Source organism: Myodes glareolus, chromosome 6, assembly GCF_982192425.1.
Source record: "Myodes glareolus chromosome 6, mMyoGla1.1, whole genome shotgun sequence".
Lineage (NCBI taxonomy): Eukaryota > Metazoa > Chordata > Mammalia > Rodentia > Cricetidae > Myodes > Myodes glareolus.
This window is the reverse complement of record NC_142031.1, coordinates 51,311,539-51,334,613: the sequence shown is the minus strand read 5'-3', so window position 1 is coordinate 51,334,613 and position 23,075 is coordinate 51,311,539. Positions and strand designations below refer to the sequence as shown.

Genomic DNA, 23,075 nt, shown 5'->3' with positions numbered 1-23,075 from the left:
TCCATCTTTGCTACAAGGGAAAGCACCTGGTGAACAGGGGCTCTTCACAGGTAGGAGTGTTGGAGGCCTCAGGGAACTTCTAATTCTGCAGCAAAGCCTTCCTATAAACTACACACCACAGGGCTGGCCCTCAGTTTCTCCAATAGGACGGAGGAGAACTTAAATCAGAGGTGAATGCTTTTGTGTGGGGGCACTGAGGAAAAAGAGGCAGGGTATGAAAGCTCACTTTCTAGAACACCCAACACAAAACAAGGCATTCCCGGCAACAAAACCCTTGCATACAGGCAGAAAGTATGGCTAAGGGGGGTTGCAACACTGCCGTTTTAAAAGCAGAATCAGAGATCCAAACCCGGTCTCAACCCTCGCCTCTGCACTTCCAGGCGTCCCCACAGTGGAATTCTTGTTCACTGATCATGCTGTCCAACGAGGCCAGGCTGCACCCCCGGGAAGGGTCGCCGGGATCCTACACCAGGGCGCTGGTGCTTGCCTAGCCCCCGCCTTCTGCGAGGCCGAGAGGGGAGGAGCCACGCGCATGTGCACAGCTGGCGCCCCCCCGCCCCCCGCGCACAGCTGGGACGTGGGCCTGAGACCTGAGGGCTCAGTTGGGAACCGGCGGTGGATGTGCCCGCCGAGGCCTCCGCTGCGGTCCCAGCGTATCAGCGCCTGTTCTGTCCGCGCCGTCTACCATGGCCGTGCGCCCCATGCGCCGCCGCTGCCTTCAGGCGCTCGTGCTATGCTTCGCCTGGGGGGCTATGGCGGTGGTCTCCTCGAAGCCGGGGGCAGGCTGTCCAAGCCGCTGCCTGTGCTTCCGTACCACCGTGCGCTGCATGCATCTGTTGCTGGAGGCCGTGCCCGCCGTGGCGCCGCAGACCTCCATCCTGTGAGTGCGGCCCGGGGTCGCTGGGGTCCGCGAGACGTGTGATTCACAGTGATTGGGGGGAGGGGCGTGAGTAGCCAGGGGGACGGGGGTTTGGGTTTGGCGGAGCGGGGAATCCCGGCGTCCGGTGCAGGGCTGCAGGGCGTTCTGGGCCTTTGTCCGTCCTGGCTGGGACGCCAGGGGCGGACCTGAGCGCAGCGCGCGCGGCCTTGGGAGCCGCCTTTGTTCAAACTCAATCTCCCGCTGGCCCGGGAAGTGGTAGGGAGTCGCCAGGGAAAGCCCCGTGCGTCTCGTGCGCCCTCCCCGACTGGCCTCCCCTATGGTGTTTTCTCAACTTCCACTCAACCCGCTCCCCCTCCTCACCACCCCTTCTTCCACCTCTTCCCCTCTCTGCTCTCCCCCTCTCCCTCTTTCTCTGCCTCCTCCTCCCTCCTGAATCTCAGGCCTTAAGGGTGAGTCGCTTCTCTTCGGACCTCTTCCCCCCTCAGTCTACCTGCCCCCCTTCCCCCGCCTTCTGGAGTGAGGCCCACCCCACACCACCCTGTGCCAAGGAAACCTCTCCCGCAGATTCTGTCCCGTGTCACTAGCGCCAAGTGTATACTCCCGTCAGCTTCTGCGCTAGAGCCTTCAAGTTAGCTGGGTGTCCTGGGGACTCTGTCGGGTGCAGCACTTTGTAGATTTTTTTCTATGCCTGAAGGGAGCCTGATATCCAGGGTGCCATGGGGGACCCATCACTGTGCGGGTGACGATGTTCTTGGCCGCCCGAGGGGCCCCTCTTGCTGTTTCTATTCCCAGCTGGTCTGTTTCGCAGAGCTAAGGTCCCCCACTTCCTGGATACTTGACTTTCACCTGGAATCGTGCACTTTTGTCTCTCTGCAAGACCCAGATCGGAAGGAATCCCAGTCCTGAGGGAGAGGGGCCCGAGTTGGCTGCAGGCCTCAGTGTGCTCTGAGGTTTGGTTTTGCGGAGGCAGGCATGCGTTTTAGGGGCCAACTGTAATTCAGGGCCCTGCAGCTGCACTTCTGCTTTCCAAAAAGAGTTTTCACTTTTTGTGGCTGGGCTGGAGGACTTTGGCATCTCCAAGGAGCCTGTGAAAGTTATAAAAATCTGAGGGACCGATTTACGGAGTGGGCGGGCAGCATTCTCACTTCTGAAAGTGCATGGGTGTCCTACTTCCTCTGGTAGAGATTGTGCCCGCGGCAGCAGGGCCAGGCTAGGGTGGGAATGCCTAGCAGAATTCTCCGGAGAGCTAAATAAGGCTTCCATTCCAGAGGGGGTGGATGGTCAGCCAAGGCTGCATCTGAGAGGACCAACATTCGAGCCCTAAAGCAATAAACTTTTAAAGCTGGCCAGGATGGACCGTCTCCAAGTGCGGAGGATTTCTGTAGTGAGTCAATGGCCAAAACTTGGACCCTGAAGCCATTTTTCACATCTGGGCAAAGTCAGATACTCAGACTATGTGTTCCCAAATCTTAATTGCTTTTTGCAACAGTGTTTTAAAAGGAGTGCTGTCGAATAGAACTGGAGACCTCCACTCTTCTTGGCTTCTACCAGAAATGTATGTGGGTTCCGAGTTCAGTGGTTAAGGACCTTTGCAGCCAAACTTTATAACCCGAGTTCAATTCTCAGGACCCACATGGTAGGAAGAGAGAATTGACTCTTGCAAGTTGTCCTCTGACTTCCCCATGCCCACCCCCCATTAGAGAAATAAACTTTTAAGAATTTAAAACAGTTTCCGTGTAGCAGAGGATGTGTAAGGTCCAGAGAAACAGCAGAGACAGTGTTTGGAAGATTCCCCGAGAAGGTATATTTGCAGAAATTCAAACCTTGCACTTTCATGGATGTCTGAAGTTTCCTGTAAGATTTTGTAACAAGGTACGGCTGATTCTCTCAGGCCAGCACATGACAGAACATGCTAAGTCAGTCCCCTTCTGTGTCTGGGTCCAGGCTGGGGCGGGGGGGGGGGGTGGCCCAGTGGGATAGTAGCACACAAAAGCACGGCTCGCTTTCAGCTTCTCTGACCACTCCCTGCTCTCATGTGCTTGCTGACACTCTCTGTACTTTTCTGCATCGGAGGCAAAGGTGTAGCTCAGTGAGGCCTAGAGTTAGATCCCTAGTGCTGACAGAGCTTGTGAGACATAGAGTTAGATCCCTAGTGCTGACAGAGCTTGTGAGACATAGAGTTAGATCCCTAGTGCTGACAGAGCTTGTGAGACATAGAGTTAGATCCCTAGTGCTGACAGAGCTTGTGAGACATAGAGTTAGATCCCTAGTGCTGACAGAGCTTGTGAGACATAGAGTTAGATCCCTAGTGCTGACAGAGCTTGTGAGACATAGAGTTAGATCCCTAGTGCTGACAGATGAAGCAAAAGACAAAAAGAAAACAATGGTCTCGAAGACACTGGACGTAATAGATGTGAACTTACAGAAGCCCACCTCCAAAGTCGGGACCATCCCGTTGTCACAGTGTGTGCTGATGCTGTCTCTCTCATCTTCTCCAAAGACTGAATCGGGTTCTGTCGTTCCTAATGATACAGAGGTTATGTTTTGGCCAAGGAGAATGCCAGATTGTTTGGGGCTTTTGAGTATTCTCAGGCCACCTTATGGTGCAGATTGGTACTGGCTTTGCTTTCTGGCACCTGTCAGTTCAAGGTGGAAGACATCAGTGGTACCCTGTGCCTCTCCGTGCTCAGTGCCTTGAGCCTCCTTAGGAAGTGTGACTTGGAAAGCTGCCTGATTTTCTCATAGTATCCTGAATGAAGCACTCCTATCAGCTCTTCCTTCCTCTGTACCTCTTCGCCCTGGCCTTTTTGGGGAAGTGGCCTTAAAGAACCAGCGCGGGGTCCTGTAGATACTGGGCTTCTCACTTCACCCCCTGTTCCCTTCACAGCCTTTTCTGTCCCCTGAAGTCTCCACTGCTGAGGTCATAGGAACTGAGCCTGGACACTTAACATTCACTCGGCATTCCAGGCCACTCCAGTGCCAGGGAGTTGTTACAAACTGGTGGTGTGGAGGAAGCCCCAGTGCAGGAATGACTGAGGCTGGGAGTTTGGGACAGCTTCTCCACGTGCCTTGCAGAGGTCCCAGGGCAGTCACCGTCTGGCCTCTTGGGCCTGCCCGTCTGCCCGGTGCCCAGTCTTCATTTTCTGATGGCCTCTTCTGTGTTTGGACTTGTGATCTATTCTAGACCCGCCACTTTAATAAAGACCCCATCCCTGTAGTCAGCCTTGTGGGATATCAACTTTCCTGTTGGCGCACGGGATAATGTTCAAGTGTGCCAGGCCCCTGTGGGATAGAACTCTCTGGTAGAGTGGATGCACACTTGGCTCGTCCACATGGACAAAACTCCCAAATGCTGACATCTCTTGGACTCTGGAGATGGACTCTGTCGTTCAGCATGCCCGTCCCATTTGTCACAGCTTGTCATTGACCAGCACCACATCCAAATGAGGCACTAGGAGAAAGCAGCTCCCTGCAGCTGCCCTTGTAGAATCAGCCGCCTTCCCGCAGGAAGCACAGTCATCCCGACCTGAAGACTGCAGGAGAAGGCATTGTTGGTCGTGCGCCAAGTTCACAGGAAGTTCCCTGACTCCTGACCACGTCCTCTGGGGACACCCTTGGCTCTGGCTTGCTGGGATGTGCTCTCTGTGTTATGTTCAGTGGCTATAACATGAGAGCTCATGTCCCTGGCCTCGGGGCTGAGAGAGGCTTAGATTCATGAAATCCCTGTGTTTTCCCACTGCTCCCAGCTCAGCCAACATCTGGGAGGCTGCTGTATCCATTCTGGATTCCTGGGTGTTGGCCAAAGAGGAGAACCCTCAGTGTCCACCCAGGGTTTGGTGGGACTTGAGTCTGGGTGGCATTCGTTGAGATCATTGGGATGCTCTTTGAGGGTTTATTCTGCTGTGACATCACTACTTCCTTGACCTCTGAATACTTTTTCTTGCGTGTCTCTGCGTGGAAGACATTCCTGTGAGGAAACCATGGTGGTTCCCTTGTTCTTTAGCCTTTCTATCCCGCTCTTCAGTGTGTTTTAACGTCAAGGAAATGGTGTGAAAATAATCCCTTCACCTGGGACCCTGGACCAGGCAGGCGGCTCTGAGGACTGGAAACTTGGCTCCATCCTAATGAAGCCAGCTTCCTGCAGTTTTCTCCTATGCTAATGGACTCAGTTGGTGGTAACTGAGCCTGGCTGGTTTCCTTGCTGTGGAGTTGGGGGGAGGGGGCAGAGCTTGAGTGTGGTGCAGGGTCTGTGGGCCAGCTTGTTTGTGCTCACCTCAGGGTCACTCCCTGTCGGCAGTCTGTGTTCCCTGCGATGAGGACCAGAAACTGAGGACGAGTCCGGTGGTTTTATCTGAAGTATGCGGTGCTGGGCGGCCTGGCCAAGAGGTGCTCTCTACACAGATCAGAGGCATAGCATTGCCACATATAGGCCCAAAGCGTATCTCTTTATCACTGTAAAACTGGGAGAGCTGGAGAGTCGCCATTCTCTGTGCATAGTTCCGTGGACAGAGTAGGCGCTCCTGCCTGACCTGTTGGAGAAACTGGCCTTTTCCTTTGTACATGGAAATAAAGAGAAACGTAAAACAGATTCAAAAGGATAAAATAAGCTAAGGCCATTATGGAGTTAGGTGGTCAGGACTCCAGGCCTGGAGCGGGAGCTGTTTAGAAATCAGGAAATTAAGGAAATGAAGAGGCGTCTGCAGGTCGCTGGCCTCTAGTGCCACGTGAGTGATGGTGGGTGGGGGGCTCTTGAGTTTCACAATGGCCAGGATGGCCACTTGTTTTCACAGTGACAGCTTTGTGGACTTTGAGGTGCAAAAGAAAATGATACATTTAAAATATCATTGTTTTAGCGAACTCGGGTTAAGAGCAGTTTAACTTGACTGTGGTGCTTACATAGCTGGGACTCCGTATCAGTTACCTCTCTGCTACTGTGGTAAATCCATGACCAGAGCAGTTTGGGGAAAAGCTTATTCAGGCTCGTGGTTCCCGAGGAGTGAGAATTCATGTCAGGGGGGCATGGCAGTAGAAGCAGGAAACTGGGGGAGCAAACTGGAAGTAGGCAAGGGTTTTTCTCTGTGTCACAGCCCTAGCTGTACTGGAACTAGCTCTGTAGACCAGGCTGGCCTCGAACTCACAGAGATCTGCCTGCCTCTGCAAGCATGCTCCACCACCACCTGGCTGGGTTTAAACTCTTAAAGCCTGCACTCAGTGACATACTTCCTGCAAGGCCACACCTTCTAAACCTTCCCAAACAGTTCTACCACCTGGAGACCAAGAATTCAAATACTGGAGCCTACAGGGGTATATTCTTATTCAAACCCCTGCTGACTCTCTTAGGATTCTCTTCAGTCTCTGCAAGCCAGGAACTCTTAGGTTCAGGATGGGGCTGTTTTCTTTATCCACCATGTGCACCTGACACCCCAGCACTTTAGCAGTGTGAAGGGATGCTTTCTTGTTGCTTGAAGTGATGCAGGTGATGGCTTTAACATCTTTCAAATTTGGTGATTCCAGTACTTTGTGCTTTCTTAGTTTTGGTGATTGGAAAAACAGGAGCCCTGCACCATCTCCCACCTGTTTGCTTATTTGCATGTTCTATTTGCATTTCTGGTCCCGTGACAAACACACTGATCAAAAGCAACTTTGAGGAAGAAGTGGTTTATTCAACTTAAAATTACAGATCAAAGGCAAGTTCAGGCAGAAACTCTAGACAGGATTGGAAGATAGACCTCTATGCTATTCCACAAACCATCATCTCAGACCAGGAAACTCACTTCATGGGCAGAGAGGTGCACCAAGAACCAGATAAGATGGTGATTACTGGATGGCAGACAGGCTTCTTCTTCGCTAGCTTTCTATTCTGACTGGTTTTATGTTAACTTGACACAGAGTACCACCATGTGGGAACCTCATTTGAGAAAATGTTCCTACTGGATTGGCCTGTGGGGCATTTTTTTTTGATCCATGATTGATGTGGGAGTGTCCACTCCTTGTGGGCAGCACCGTCCCTGGGTAGTGGTCCTGACTGGTGTAAGAAGGCAGGCTGAGCAAGCCATGAGAAACAAGCCAGTCAGTGAGCTTCCGTTCCTGCCTCTAGGTTCCTGCCTCGAGTTCCTGCCCTGACTTTCCTTAGTGATGGAGTGTGACCAGAGAATTAAAAGGGGCAATACACCCTTTATCCCAAGTTGCTTTTGGTCGTGGTATTTCTATTAGCACAGTAATAGAAATCCTAACTAAGACACTTGGGGTTATATGTGTTTCTATAGTACTTTTTAAAATTTTATGTGTGTTTATGTTCAAAGTGCATTTCTTGTAGGCAGTATGTAGGTGGACCTTGCATTTCATTCATCTTGACAATTTCTGTCTTTTCGTTGTGATATTTGACCATTATATTTAATGTGATAATTGATGAGTGGAATTATATCATCTTCTTATTTGTCCCATATGTTCTTTGTTACTCTAAAAACCTATCTTTTGAATTCATGCGTTTTAATTATTTTTCCATTTTGTGTTACAGGTTATTTACTGTGAATCTGCTGTTTCAGTTGCTACATTGTATGTTATTTTAGTAATGCTTATTTAAATTGTGCTGCGAAGCACATAACACGAGAGCGTCACAGCAGTTTGCTTCCGTTTCTTCCTAGCCTGACTTCTGTGGTAGAATTCTCTAGCATTTTACGTTTTCATTAATTACACATGCCACCGCACCTTTGAAAGAAATGAACAAACGCCAGGGTTTAAATGAGCAGAAACCATCTCCATTCTTTCCCAGGCCCTGCATTTCTATGCATCAACCTTTCTTTCTGCTGTGAGATATTTCCTATTGCAGTCCTTGTCGAATAGACCAGTGATGATCCTTTTCCCAGTGTCTGGAAAGCTCTTGTCTGCCTCCTTGTTTATGTATGCGTATGTGTGCTTGTCTGTGCCTGTGGATGCTGGAGAGCTATGCTGGCTGAATGTCTTCCTCAATCTTTATCTCAATTTTTGAGGCCGACTCTCTCACTGACCCTAGAGTCAGTGAGATTTAGCTAGATTGGCTAGGGAGAAGGTCCCAGGGAATATTCCTGTCTGTTCCTCTCGAGACTGAGATTACAGACATGGGCTGCCATGCCCAAATTCTTCTCTGAGTGCTGGAGATCTGAACTCAGGTCCTCATGCATGGTTGGCTACTGTTTATCAGCTGAACCCTCCAGCACCACGATATGTTTTGTTGAATAGATCCCAGACATCATGAACTTTACCTTTTTGAGGACTGTTGTCAGCCCCAGCTTTGTTCTGCTGCTACTGAGAAGCCACAGGAAGTCAAGTGCCCTCTTCCCCCAACCCTGAGTCTTACTACTAAGATTGGTGAGGCTGGACTGGAGGCAGGGCTCCTTCTTAGACCAGACTTTCAGGGTGAGACTCTTAAACACTACAGCCAGTGCCTCATGACTCCTTCACTGTGTGACGGATGCCGATGGGCATTGTTCACCTTGGTCCAGTGTGAGTGTAGCCTTTGAGCCACGTGGGTGCTTCTGTCCGTGTTGTTGGCTATGACCTGTCAGGCCCTGCTCCACACTCTGCAGCTTCCTACAGTCTTCTTCCCCTCCTCCTGGTGTGTTCTGGTGTTTCTGGCATCGGTCCTGAGAGTTTTGGCTGCCTTAGTCTCCGCATTCCTTGTGTTCCCTTCTCTCTCCAACAGTTTGCTAGACTAGCTGCATGCTCACCTCATTTGTTTCCCATCTCTCTGGGTTCATCTCCAGTTTTGACTGAGGTGCAATACCATGAAAATAGTTGCCCATGCGTTATCCATTTTTGGGTTGTTTATGATGGGAGACTTTCACCTGTTACTCCATCTCATTTAAGAATGAACAGCCATCTTTGGCTTTTTTTTTTTTTTTTGCCTTTTTAAATATCTTTTTCAGAAAGGTGTGGTAAAAAGAATTTGTGTTCAAAATAAAATGATGAGTTAACATTCACAAGTTTGAAAAGAATTTGAAACAACCGTGGTGTTTCCCATTTGTCTGTGGGCCGTTTAGCAGGAACTATTCCGACATGCAGTGGCAGGGTCCTGGTGCATTCCACCATGCGGATTCCCACACAGACGTTCTTGGCTGCACGGTTTTTCTGCTGGGAGTTCTGCTTAAAGCCAGGGGTTACCAACCACAGCTGTGGGTAGCCTGCCTGGTAAAGCTTGAGGTGTTGGGACAAGCCAGAGCGGGGGCTCCCATTTGGTCTGTGGCTGCCTACTAACCACAAAGGCAGAATGGAGTGGGTATTTGTACAGACAGACAGACCGGAGTTGATATTTGTACAGACAGACAGGGTGTTTATGTAAACCAAATGGTGTTTACCACCTGGTTCCTTCGGCTGCATCATGTTGGGCATAGACCCAAGGACGTGTCCCCTGTCTATCCTGAACCTGTCTCTCTTCCTTGGCTTTGAGGCTGTGATGGAGACAGAGAGGAGGGGGCGCTGAGCCTCCGGAAGTGACGCTGCACTGCTACTCACATGCCTTGGTGAATTCTGGTTACATGCTTCACCCCACTTCAGGAGTCCCAGTGTGTGGATCGGGCATGTACCCAGAAAGAAGTGTCTTCGAATAGCTCATCTTCCCCAGCTGCGGCAGCTTTAAGTTTCCTTTCACCGATTGATTTTCTGTGCTGTGTACGTCTTGATGGGAAGCTAGGTGGAAGGGTACTGAACATGGCCTCTTCTTGGAGAGGGTCACCAGATGTCATGGTGTGTGTCCCTCTGTTTCCGTGTGCTGTGACTTAGGGGAGATTCATGGGATGTCATGGTGTGTGTGTCCCTCTGTTTTCGTGTGCTGTGACTTAGGGGAGAGGTCACCGGATGTCATGGTGTGTGTGTGTCCCTCTGTTTCCGTATGCTGTGACTTAGGGAAGATTCACTGAATGTCGTGGTGTGTGTGTCCCTCTGTCTCCGTGTGCTGTGACTTAGGGGAGAGGTCACCAGATGTTTCTGAGTGACACAGGGTGATCTGTGCTAAGGGGACAGTGGTCTTTGTTCTGGTCCTCACCTGTGCCCTTCCAATAGGATGACTGCCCATAATTTGCATAATAATGCTTCAGGTGATTATTAAAATGATGGGCGATATGGTGAAGGACTCGAAGAGAGAAAGTAACATGGGGAATCCTTCATCCCTAGACTCAAACCATTAGCTTCTGGGGACCAGTGGTCAGTTGAATTTCCGAACAGGTTTGGCTTCTGGTATGACCATGCATCTTTGCCTACTGTGTCTCAAGGACGTGAGGCTGCAGCTTAGGGTCTTGTCCTCTGGCTGAAGGACTCTCAGCCCTTCCTGTTTACTTCCTATAGCTCTAATGCTGCATATAAACGTGCAAGGTCTTCAGAAATTCACCCCTTGATGTCTCCCTTAGGGTCTCTGAACCGTTCATCTCTGAGAGTAGTTTGGTGCAATAAACAAACACGTTAGATTGGCTTTTCCTGCCGGAGAGCCCTGAGCAGCAGTCTTCACAAGTTGTGCTAGGAGTTATAAAACCTGCCATCTACCCACCGATCGACCATTTTGTTTTTCTTCTACAGGTTAGCAATTTTGTTTTTGTAAATAATACATGCTTATATTAAAAATACTTTAAATATAGATAAAGCAAAAACAGATAGCTTATATTCCTGCATTAGATCATATGCACATTTATACAAATGTCTGTTGGAAGGCCAAGGCATATCAATGTTGACATACCTGTCATGTCTGTTTTCAAAAATTAGGGCAAGATACATGTCCTGTTCTGTAATGTGCAAGTATGCTTTAGCATTTGGTCACATGTCATACTTTGTGTGTGCACATGCATATGTGAGTACATGCATGCATGCATGTGTGTGTGTATGTGTGTGTGCATGTGTGTGTGTTGTATGTTATGTGGGTGTGTGCATGGAGGCCAGAAATTAATATGAGGTGACTACCTTTTTAAACAGGGTCTCTCATTGGTCCTTGAGCCTACCCGTTAGACTAGCTGACCAGTGAGCTCTAGGGATCCATCTTTCTCTATCTCCTAGTGCTAATAAAGTTAATGATGTCCAATGCTATGCCTACTGCTGCAAACTCGGGTATTCATGCTTGCACATGGCAAGCACTTCACCCTGGGAGCCATCTCCCCAGCCTCACATCCTTGTTTTGATCATGTGTTTATAGGTAGATAGATGCTAGATAGACAGGTAGGTTGATAGGTGATGATAGATAGGTAGATAGATAGATAGAGAGATAGAGAGATAGGTAGATAGATAGATGATAGATACATAGATAGATGATAGGTACATAGATAGATGGGGGGGGGATAGAGGGATAGATAAGGTGGTTGTGGTTAAAATGAGAATGGCCCCCGTTGGCTCATACATTTGCATACTTGATCCACAGTAGCTTGGGAAGGATTAGGAGGTATAGCTTTTTGGAGGTGTGCCATTAGGGGCAAATCTGAAGGCTTGAAAGGCCTCCTGCCATTCCTAGGATGCTCTCTGGCTCCTATTTGTGGATCAAGATGTGGTGAGCTCTCAGCTGCTGCTCCCGCTGCCTGTCACCATGTCCTCTCTCCTCCATCGTAGACTCTAAACCTGTGGAACCGTAAATCCAATTAAACTTTTTCACGGGTTGTTTTGGACACATCATTTGATCACAGCCATAGGAAAATAACTAATACACACACACATGCATACATACACGCACATTTGTGTACATATGTTGGGGATTGAATCCAGGATCTCAAGCTGTACCAGCAGACCACACCCTCTGTCCTGCCTTCTCATTGTTAATGAACACAGTATTCATTTCTATGAAATTGCCAAGTTTGCTTAACCAAATTCTTATTACAGACTATTGCTTTGTTTCTACTTCTTAGCAAACCTAAATCATACTTCTACAATGCACAGTGTGCATTTTCTGGGTGTCTCTGTCTGGGTTATTTTTAGGGTTTGGTTCTGTAATCCTGTAAATGATGGTGGAGTTTCTGTGGTCACTGGTTGCAGTGTGGTCACACCAACAGATCCACAGATGGTTTCTGTGTGTTTCAGCTTGAAAATGCCTAGTGTGAGCACATAATCCATCCATTAACAGTGAACCAGACTCGATCTGATGCACCGTTTGTCTGCAAGACCCATGCCAGCTTCCTGTTTAGAGACCAGGGCACGTACCAGCATCATGCCCAGCTGTGGGGGATGTTTTAATAGCAATATCAACAGTACAGAATATGGAACCACCAAAGCTGTGGTTCTAAACAGGCCTCAGAAGGGACTGGAGCCTGCAGACAACATATGGACCAGAGCAAGAAGGCCACCTGTCCATGATCCTCGGCGGAAGCAAATGTGGCAGGTGCCTCAGATTTTCCACCACTCTGCCCCTGTCTGCAGCTGATGGCTGAACTCCAAATATTGGCTTTGGGGTAATGTTTCACATAGATGTAATCTGCAAATAGAGCTCTCCTTGAATTCCCAGAAGGGACACCGTCCAGAACTCAGGGGCTCCTGGCCTAAAGAGAGACACTGGCTCAAGGTCAAGGAATTCTTAACCCAAAATGGGGTGCTGCTAGACCTCAAGGACTCCTGGCCTGGGAATCTGTGCCTCCGTCTACATCAGTTGAGGACAAGGAAACTCTATGCGAAGTAGTAGGTTGTTTAATGGTTCCCAAGTCTTTGGAGATACAACCACCTCTAAGTCGTTCGGTTTCCCTTCTTGTGCAGAGAAAACACGGTGCAGGTGCAGTGTAGGACGTAGGGGGTGCTGGGGTGGGTTAGGCAACTTGATGATAAAGATGTAGTGCTCGGATAGGGAACAGGAGACCCCTTCCTTGGAACCCTCATGTTATGGGGGTTGGCTGGATCTTGAGAGAGGTGAGGACCTGGACTCTGGAGCCAGGCTCACAAGGTAATAGGCTCAGTCAGAAAGGCCCCATCAGAGTGTGCTGGTCAGGGTGTGCTGCCAGTTCTGCTGGTGAGCAGGCTGCGAGCTTGCTGGGCTCAGTCCTCTGTATTTCATGCTTTGACTTTAGTAGACACAGAGATTTTAATGCAAATAGGAAATTGTGTGAGTGTAGTTTTTCATGCACGCTTCCATGGGTTTTTCTAACGGGCCAAAAAAGATGCTTAAGAAACATCTAAGTTTTTCCTTTTGAGAATGTGATATGGGAATACCCTGAGGTTGTGGGTCCTGTCCTCAAAGCCACTTCCTTAATTTCAGAAACAACTTACCTTTTCTAAGACACGACAGACCTAATGTCACTCACTAGAAGGGAAGACAACAAAAATAGACATTTAGACTTCCTATGAAGAAGGCTGTCAATAGACATGGGAAATTTTGATTTAGCAATGATTCAAGCTCAGGCTAATATTGTTTCTTTCTTAAGGAAGAAAAATAAGATCACCAAAACTCAGGAAGATAATTTTTTTTCCACATAGAAATCTAGGAGGGTTGAGGATGTAGCACAGTTGGAAAAGTACCTACCTTAAATGCCCAACGTCCCGAGTTCAATCCCCAGCCATGCTGTATAAACTGGCATGGTGCTACGTGAATGTAATCCCAGAACTCAGTAGGATCTGACAGTCAAGTTTCTTCACCGCTATGCCAAAAGTTCAAGACCAGCCCGAGCTGCCATAGACCCTATCTCAAACAAAACAAAACATGTTATAGGAAAGAAACATGCCTTTTGGATATAGTGTGAGAGGCAGTATTGTGTTTCTTCAGTGGAAAACAAGAGCTGCAGCGTGTCGGAAGTCCTTGTCGTTAAAGTCATGGCCCTCCTCTTCCTAGTCACCGCTGGCCTTCCTTTAGGGAGTAAGATTAGGCTCGTTGCTTCCTGGAGGGAAACAAATGTTTCTAACAATCTATAACCAGAGTAGCTGGACTTTTAACTTTTAAAAATAGCAATTAAATAGATTAATGGTCACCATTGTTATTTTTTCAGATGTGTGAGGTGTTTGTGTTGGCATGGTAACTAACAGGTTGATGAGAATTAACGTTGAACATTTGTTTTTTTGTGTGTGTTGTTTTTCATCATATGTTCTTCTAAAATCAGTGCCCATGTCACCCCTTTATCCACCCATCTACCTACTCACCCACCATCCCACCTACCCACCCGCCGTCCCACCTACCCACCCACCATCCCACCTACCCACCCACCATCCCACCTACCCACCCATTTATCCTACAACCCATCTGTTCATTCTCCTACCCATCTCTCCATCTACCTACCCATCTGTCCATCCACCTGCCCATCTGTCCATCCACTTATCCATCTGTCCATCCACCTTCCCTTCTGTCCATCTACCTATCCATCTGTCTATCCACCTACCCATCTGTCCAACCACCTTCCCTTCTGTCCATCCACCTATCTATCTCTCCATCTACCTACCCATCTGTCCATCCACCTGCCCATCTGTCCATCCACTTACCCATTTATCTACCCATCCACACTTTTCTCTATCCATCCACCCACCCTCCTGACTACCCGTTTATCTGCTGGCACAGTCATCAACTCACCATCCTTAGTCACTCACAAAGGGAGTCTTTGTGCTGGTGTGTACATGTCCCATGGTCAGGTACTGTTGTAGGAGAAGGGCTCAAGCCATGAGGCATATCCAGTAGTATTAGAAGATGCAGCAGTGTTACCTAGTTACTACCCATCCTCTGGTTTAAGTACAGGACTGATAATCCAGCCACCTCATTATAAAAGAGCTAGCTATAGAAGGAGTCTAGCAGAAGGCTTCTTCCCTCCTGTGCTCAACCTTAGAGAACACTTGTTTGCTGTGAGGCTCCCCAGAGTCCTGTGTCCAAGTTCATTGGGTTCCCTACAGACCATGATTATTTGCCTAGCTTTCCAGGGTTGTCCCTGGCCAGTATCTGGAGGAAAGAGAGCCCTTCCCATACCAAGGTGGACTATTGTGCTTCTCAGGTGCCCAGGGAAGAGCAGTTCTGAGCCTAAACACTGATTGGCACTGGGGCAGGGTGGTAGGGGATTAGTTAGGATGGTGACAAAGGAGCCCCAGGAAGGGATATGAGGAAGTCCTCATGTCCTTCAGAGGGACTTCCTTGGCTAAGAGTTACTTTTGTTCTCTTTATAATGGTCCATCTATTTCACTTGGTGCTTCCAGAGTGCTGAGGATGCAGGTAGCCACTCTGATACATAGACTCTCTTAAACATTCCTACTACTTAGTATACATGTTTGTGGATTCTGATTTACTATTGCTTCCTCCACAGTCAGCCTGATTGAGCCTTAGGAAAGCAGCAAAGATCAGCTGGGGCCAGGAAGGCTGGGATCAGCTCTTCCTTGGGTAGAGCGCATGCTGGCCTGTGGCCTTCTGCTGGCCAGGCAGCTGACTGACTCCTGGATGGCTGCCCAGTAGGATAACTTAATTTATCCATCTCCTCGGCTGCACCCAGAGTATTCTGGTCTCTGCAGAAAACCTTGGTTAACCCGCTTAGTTGTTTAGATAGCAATGTTTTTGGTAATCTACCAGGTCTTACAGACGAAGGGTGACCCTTCACCTCATGGCCAGACTAGCTGTCCATGATGGGGAGTTTCATGTGCCAGTGTAGCTAGGCACAGCTTCCAAACATGTAATTATATATTCAGAGTGCTTCTGTTACGGTGTTTAGATGAGACTGAGATTAAATGGGTATCCTGTGAGTAAGGCAGAGTTGCCCCAAAAACCTTTGTAGGCTTTGTGCAACCAGTTACTTAACAGAACAGGAATAGGTCTCCCCTGAGCAGGAAGGGATTCTGCTGACAGCCTGTGAACTTAGTTCATGTTCACAGAGCTTCTCTTCAGGGCTGGCCTGCTCGCCCACCTTCAAACTTCTGGATCTCTTTCCTTCTGTGTCCACAGCATCCTCTTGAAATCCCTGACTAGCAAGGTCCCTGCGATCTGCTGCCTGATTCAGATTCTTCTAGATCATGGGTGACTAGATCTGGTCGAGTCCTGATCTAAGCTAGTGCACTATCACTGACTGTCAAGCATAGCATAAACTATGCTGTCTCCTCAGAACTTAAACCAAGAAGCATAGAGGGAATGACTCGAGGAGCCAGGGAAGTCATAGAATACATGTGTCATTAAAGCAGGAGGAGGGGCTGGGGGAGGAAGGAGACAGGGGATGGGGAAAGGATCAATAAGAACAGATTATAAAAATGCTATAACGAAATCGAGTACTTTGTATGCTAACTTAAAAAAGAAAGCTAAAAAAATTTTGGAAAAGGAAGTGACAGCCTCCTGTGGCCAGAGCTGAAGGCCAAGCTGTGTCAGTAGAGTCCAGAGGGGGCTGTAAGAGAACAAGAAAGTGCTCCTGGGAGTGGAAGGTGGGCCCCAGAAGTGCAGTCAGCTGGGGAGCTTCCTGAGGGCAGCCAGTGGGCATCCACCTCTGTCCTTGTTCAGCATCAGGAGTTGTGGAAAGAGGTGAATTCCTGGCTATGGCTTGATGGGAAAAGGAAGGAGGAACAGAAGAAGGGAAGGAGAACGCTTTCTTATTACACAAGTAAGGCCATTGCTGTAAGGTTCAAAAAGTACCTTCATTAACTGTAATCCATAGGGCGTGCAGATTCTTTCCCCTGTACATCTGTAATGTTTTCAAGTATTTTGTAAAGGAAAACCCATGCTTCTTGGGCCCTTGTGTCTTTCCTTTTTTTACCTGCCTACTCTCCGAGTGTATGGGTTTTGCCATGTCTGGTTTCTGTCTGTCTCTGTGTACACTGTGTATGCCCGTGTGCATGCCCCGTTGTGTCTGTGTGTTTCTGCATGTATGTTTCACTTCACGTGACTCTGTGTGAATGCTAAGTTCTAGCTGTCAGCTGAAGAACCCCTTTGAGGCTGTAATAGGTCCCCCGCACCTCTTTCTCACTCCACTGAGGGTGTCCATCATCTTGCTGAGCCTTGGGATGTACGTTCTGATAGGACCCCCATCACAGCCCACGGGAAGCATTGATCTTAGTCTGATTTTCCAGGTCCAGAAGCAAACTGGGGGAGGGCTCTGAACATTGGCAGGTGTGAGGAGCAGAGCTGAGCTGGCCACCATGCTGCCTTGCCATGGAATGCCAGACATCCAGGGGCCTCTGAAACCTCACACCCCAAACAGTGGGCAGTGAGTCACTCCTGTGTCCGGGGAGGGGAAGACACCAGCCCTAAACCAAGGCCTGTTCTTTGAATTAGAAGAGGCAGCCACTCGGCACCTGTGTCCTGTTTTCCTAACAGGAAGGCTTGTGCGGTCCTCCAGCCTCAGCTCAGGATCCCCTCTCCCAGTGTTGGGACCATGTCTGCGTCACTCTGCTGGGAAGGGGTTCTCTGCCGCTGTTTTCTTGTCTGGTTCTGATTAGGAAGATGTCCATCCGGTTATGTGTTCACTGACACACTTGCTGGGAAATAATGAGTGTCCTGCTCTATTGCGCTGTTGTTTCTCTCCAACCTCCTCGTTTGCTTAAAATAAGAGCTTGAGATCGTTTCCCTCTCTCTTAGGTTGCTGTTCTCACTCTTGACCCCAGACTGGGGAGCTTTCTAGGACAGAACAAAATGGCCTTCACAGAAGTCTACCACTACAGGGTTCTGGCCAATTATTTAGGAAGCAGGGAGAATACTGACTTTGTTTTTTTGTTTTTTGTTTTTTTTTTTTTTTTTTCAGCATCCATGGGAAATATTTTGGGTTTGTTCCCAGGGAAACGATATGCATGGACTAGGGGCATCTGTATTGTTTACTCACGAGGCACCGGGATTGCTTGTGTTTGCGAGTGGCCTGAAGAACAGTGCTCTAGTAAACAAAAGCTAGAAATGGGGTTGCCCGTCTGGGGCCCAGTAGCTGGCCAGACCTGAAGCATGCAAGCTCTGCATTCTGTCCTTCCTTACTCTCTGGGGCCTAGGAACGGTTTCAGTCTGCTTTTGTCCAACTAAGCATTTTACACTTCTAACTAAATGAAACTTTGGCGAGAGTTTCATGAAGTGGCATCCGATGTGGTGGGCGTTAAGTCCATTGGTTAGTGAATTCTAGAGCCGGTAGAGGACACAGTGTAGAGCCACTGGCCCCGAGACACCCAACAGCCCAAAGCTCTTTCATAACTGCAGAGAAATCAAGGCAACAGGACTGCCGTGAGCAGAAAGAGAAGGAACGTGTGCAAGCCTGCCAGTGTTCAGCTCATTTTCTCTTTGATATAGTCTCAACCCAGGGGAAAATGCCACCCGCTTCTGTTCTAGGATCTCCCATAACAGTTCACGTGATCACAGTTCCCCATAGAGATGCCTGCACAGCAGCCTGATCTCGGCCTTTCCCCATCTGCAGGTGATTTTCGTTTGTATCAAACAGACAATTGAATCTAAACATCCCAGAGTCCTCTCTACTCATGGAGCACGTGTGGACCGGGAGCTGTCTCGGTGAAGCATGCGTGTTCCTGGAGCTCTCTCCTCACAGCCTTGGCTTTCACACGCCTGCTTTCCACTGCGACTCCAGCTCATCTGGTTACCCATCTCTTGGGGGAGCTGCTCGGTTAATCCGTCATGTAAGAGGCCCACCACAGGGTTGTTTTTGCGGCTTGGATGTTCTCTTCCTCTTCAGTGATCAGTGCAGCACAGCTGTGCACAGTTCCTACTGGGTGCCTCTTCATCTTGTACCCGGATCGCCCTTCCCAGAAGCAGCCTCTGTCTGTGGGCTTGCATGGGTATCGTTTGAAGAGGTAAAGGAACTGGAAGTAAACACACGAGGGTGCCCTAGATGGCTCGACACATGTATTGTTCAGGCAATGCTGTGTTTTACACAGAAGTGGCCGACTCCAAGTAGGTTAGGGCTGAGCAAACCGAGCACGTTGACTTTGCCGTAGTGAGCGATGCTCAGCTCCTGACTCAGTGCGCTCCTTCACACATGGATGCACAGGAAGGGCAGACTGGATGGGATGTGGGGATGTCTGGCACCCCTCCTGTTGGGTGCTTTAGGAAGGCACTCTCGGCTTGTTTAAAGCCGCGGTTACCATCCCAGGAAACAGTCCTGACTTTGAAACAGTTATATTTCTCTAGCCATCTCCCACCCCCATCTTTATAAGTCAAGCTGGCCCTGTGTCTATCACTTTCTTTGTTTTTTAAGTGAGAAGGAAGTGATGGAGGAGACGGACAGACAGACAGATGGGGTGGGGGGAATGACTCTCTTGGGCCTTCCTTCCTAGGCCCTAGATCATAGCTTCTTTGAAGGTATTTCCTGAATCCATTCTCCTCCACTTCTATGTGGAGGTGACTTGTCAACCTGAGTTTTGAGAACGAGGTGGTCAGAGAACTTGAGGGAGGTCTTTCTGTTCTGCGATGGAAAGTAAAACTGCATTCTTTAAAGTCTCAAAGGAGCTATATCATGTAGTCTAAACAAATACCCTGCATCAGAGTTTATACTGGAAAACCCTCTGTGACTGATAAAGCAGGCACTGGGGTGACTTTTCTGGATAATGTTTCACTATATGCATGCCTCTAAGGCTAAGCCTCTGCTCAGTCCTCCCAGCCCAGCGTATGCATGACTGCTTCCTTATGGTCACAGGCAGAACCTTTAGCCCCACCCCCTCTGAGCCTAGTATTCATTCATGACATTTGGTGAAGTCTCACAGAGTTGTTTACGGAGACAGGATGTCTGCAGATTTGTGTAGGGCATTTGGGGTAACCATTTAACATCCCTAGAGGTTGAACTGGCTTCTTAGAAGTTTTGTGGTCAAGAAGAGTAGAGTCAGAGATTGTCCTGGGGCCCCCAGGATGTACAGATGCCTTGTCCTCAGAGGAACCTGGGGGCCTTGCTCTTGGCTTAGTTCAGTCTTCCCTCACCAGTGTCGTCCTCTGCAAGTCCAATCCTGTTTGGAGCCCCATGGAGCTGGTGAGCAAGTCTTGAGAACCCATCTGATGGTGCAGGTAGGGTTTCCAAGTTGTCCCTAGGCAGAGATAGCTCGTCCACAGGGAACTAGTGTAGACACAGGCTAGGACCCCAGCTTCAGGCTTCTCCTGAGTTTGTCCTTTGCGGATCTGTGCAAGTTTTAATTTTAGCAACTCTGATAGAGGAGGACGTGTGCCCGAGAGGATCTGTGAATGCTTGAGTGCTGAGCAGGGTCCGCAAAGGCCTCTGCGGGCTGAAAGTGTGAACCCAGAGGAGTGGGGTGCAATTTGTTAACAGCTCTTGTTGCGTTGTGCATTAAAGCTGTGCCCTGGGCTACAGGGAGGCCAGAGAAGCAAGCAGAGCCCACTCTTGCCCTGCTCAGCCGCTGTGTTAGCTGTGATTCATGTGAGACGTTTTGCTGTAACCACAATCCCAGCAGTATCTTTACTTCCCCTCCACAGTTGGTTCAGTGTTGCCCTGGATCCACCGATGTTTGTACCTGAGCTGGTTTCCTTTCTGCATTGCCTGCTGGGACAGAGACACTGATACTGAATGCCCAGACTCTACCCTCGGCACCAGCGTGGTCTGGCTTTTGTATGTACCGTGTACTGCCCTAATTATCTGTGAAAGGAACAAGAGAATCACAGAGGCGAGGATGTTAATCAGTGTGCGCCCTGCTGTGAAATCACGTGGCTGTGCTAGCCTTTGTGTGGTGTCAGTCTGGCTGCTGGGGTACTGGGCAGCTTCTGGTTCCTGCTTTTTTCATTGCTTTAGATGGCATAGATCACGATGAGTGGTTCTGGGACTGGGAGTGTGAACTTAAGATGCCACTGTCCTGCAGGTCTTCCTGCTCGCTGGCAGTCACCTTATCATTGTGTCTTCTGCGGGGTGTAGAACACAGAAGCAAGGGAGCAAGCACCCTGGGGTTCTTCCTCCCAGGTCCCACATGGGGCCCGCGTTGGGTAGGAAGCTGAGAATGTGTGTGCAATGTCTGTTCTGTAATTCACCGAGTAATTCTGATTTCACTTGGTCATCGGGCCTTTGTCAATCACAGAGTCCAGATTCTTTTATTCCAGTCTTAATTACTATACTAACGTTAACTCTCTGAACACACGTTACACGTCGCACAGTTATATTTAGGTTATATGATGGCTATGAACAAGTTAAAGAAGCTACATTGAAGGCAGAGAGCTCACACAGCCTCAAGGAAGAATCTGTCAGGGACCAGATTTGAGACTTTTATGAGTGAACCGCAGGGCTTCTAGCCCTGCAAGCTCACCGTTGTCAAATGCAGGTCGTGGTGACAGCTTGTTCAAGAGTTAGCTAGAACTGGATTGGGTATCACAGGTGGGAAAAACAGGCTGATGTCCTGAGCTTTAACAGCTTCTCAGAATAAGCCTTGAGGCATCTGACCAGGTGCTGGGGAATCCTACTAGCTCTTCAGTCTCAGTGTGTTACTCCTAGTAGTCTTGTGGTGAAGAGGTTGTAGCTAGTGTGTGTAATCGGTTTGGGGGCCTCCTTTAGACTTTGGATATGCCCATGTGTCTATGTGTTCTTAGTCTACTTTGATCAAAGTTTATGGGTGGTAGGTAACTTTTTACTTGAGTCTTTGCTTCCTGGGTGTCTATACACACAAGGGCTTTATCTTGCCTGTGCATTTTCATTCAAAATGGAGTCTACCACTACTTTGTGAAGTAGTCTCCCAAGGCAGGCCACAGCCTGAAGCCATCGTCTTACCATGTGGAGTCTTTTTAGATCAGGGCCCACTTTGATCTCCTCTATATGTGTATCCTGCTCTGTCCGGGTTGAGAGAAGAAACCTTGTAAAGTCCGTGCTGCCCGTGCAAAGGTAGAATGAATATCCTTTGGGGATCCCAAGGACTTTATCTCTTCCGTCAGGAGAAGGCTTCATGGTAGGCCAGAGATAGATGGGAGGTTTGGTAAGAGCAGAGGTAGTCAGAGCTTGGAGATGCAGTCCTCTAGTGGGCTGGCAGGTCAAGCAGCTGAGAGGATGGAGAAGAACTCCCATCACCCCTAGCTGTGTGAGCCTTCTGCTCTGGCAGAGAGCAAGCTACATCATCCCCCCCCACACACACACATACACTGAGCTCTCTGATTGGAACCATGCAGAGACAAAGGATGAACCTTTTGTGAACAGTCCAGGCTTGGACTTTCTCAGTAGGACAGGGAATCCAAAGCAAACATTAGCTACTGGGTTTACAGACCGGGAGAGATGGGAAGATAATTTAAGAAGGGCCATTCTTCCCAGCCTGCAGGGCTAGGCGGATCCCTGCGGTCCAGGACAAGGCTCATTGTTCTGGCTGGGGCAGGATTCTGAGGAGGGTTCCTGGGTCATTTCCACCACAGGCTTTGTGGACTCCTCAGCAGCCCTAGGAAGTGTCTCAGGCCCTTGGGCAAGGGGACTGGTTATTCTCAAGCACCGAAGGCTTCGTATTCTTCCTATCAAGTGATCTTCTAGGGCATGCACTGGCAGGTGGCTGATTTGGGCACCTGGACACAATTCTCTTCCCTGGGATTTTGACAAGGGTACCAAACCTTTGGCTTCTCTGCTGTGGATGACACAGTCTTCCATTGCCATACCAGGTATCCTGGTCTGATGCAGAGGTGCCCCGCCATGGGCATGGCGCTCACTCTTGTTCCACCGTGGAAGGCTGGCATCCCTGTCAGTAAACAGTCTGGAAAGAGCTGAGTGTGTGATATGCTGTCTAAACAGAAGGCAGAAAAGCCCGCTATTACAGTAGAATTGCATTTTGGTTGCTTGCATTTGGCAACTTAATTTTCACAAGACTTGGCTAATGCAGGTGGGGTTGCTTAAAAGTGAATCTGTGCAAAAAAAAATTCAGCCCTAAGAAATGAAGTTCTGTCCTTTGCAGGAAAAATGGATACAACTGGAGTTGGTCATTGCGTGAATTAAGTCGGCCCCAGAGAAACTGTGGCATGGGTTTCTCAGTTGTGAGCCCTAGACTTTATAGATGCATCTAATAATATAGGCGACAGGAAGAGGGATGTGAACTGCTCAGGCTGACAGAAGGAACTGATGGGACAGGGCGAGGGGAAAGGGGGCGTGTACAGGAGCACAGCAGCAATGGGTTCACGTGTGTAATAAATAACGAAATAGACACATTTGCCTCATTTACATGCAGTTCTACTTTTGTCTTTAATAAATGGGAAAATTGCATGTATGCCAAATAATTTTTTAAAATAAATTTCCCTATGGTTTACTATCAGAAAAATAAAAAAGGATACCTTAATTCACTTTAACTGTTCAATGGATCAGAAAAGTTAGGAGAGACTTGGGAGTGCCTGAGGGGCTGTGGCTTGCACAATTCCCCTTTAACATATTTGCTGGAGGAC

At 48.8% G+C, this 23,075-nt stretch overlaps 1 protein-coding gene across 2 annotated transcripts in view; it reads left to right on the top strand.

Annotated features, from left to right (window-relative positions):
* The first annotated feature begins 589 nt into the window (after positions 1-589).
* The window catches only part of Pxdn (peroxidasin), a 72,212-nt gene continuing 49,726 nt past the window's right edge, over positions 590-23,075 (top strand). For both annotated transcript variants that reach the window (XM_087907221.1, XM_087907220.1), the window contains exon 1: positions 590-880. In XM_087907221.1, the coding sequence (XP_087763347.1) occupies positions 687-880 (194 nt within the window). In that variant the 5' untranslated portion in view covers positions 590-686. The remainder of the gene's footprint in view (positions 881-23,075) is intronic.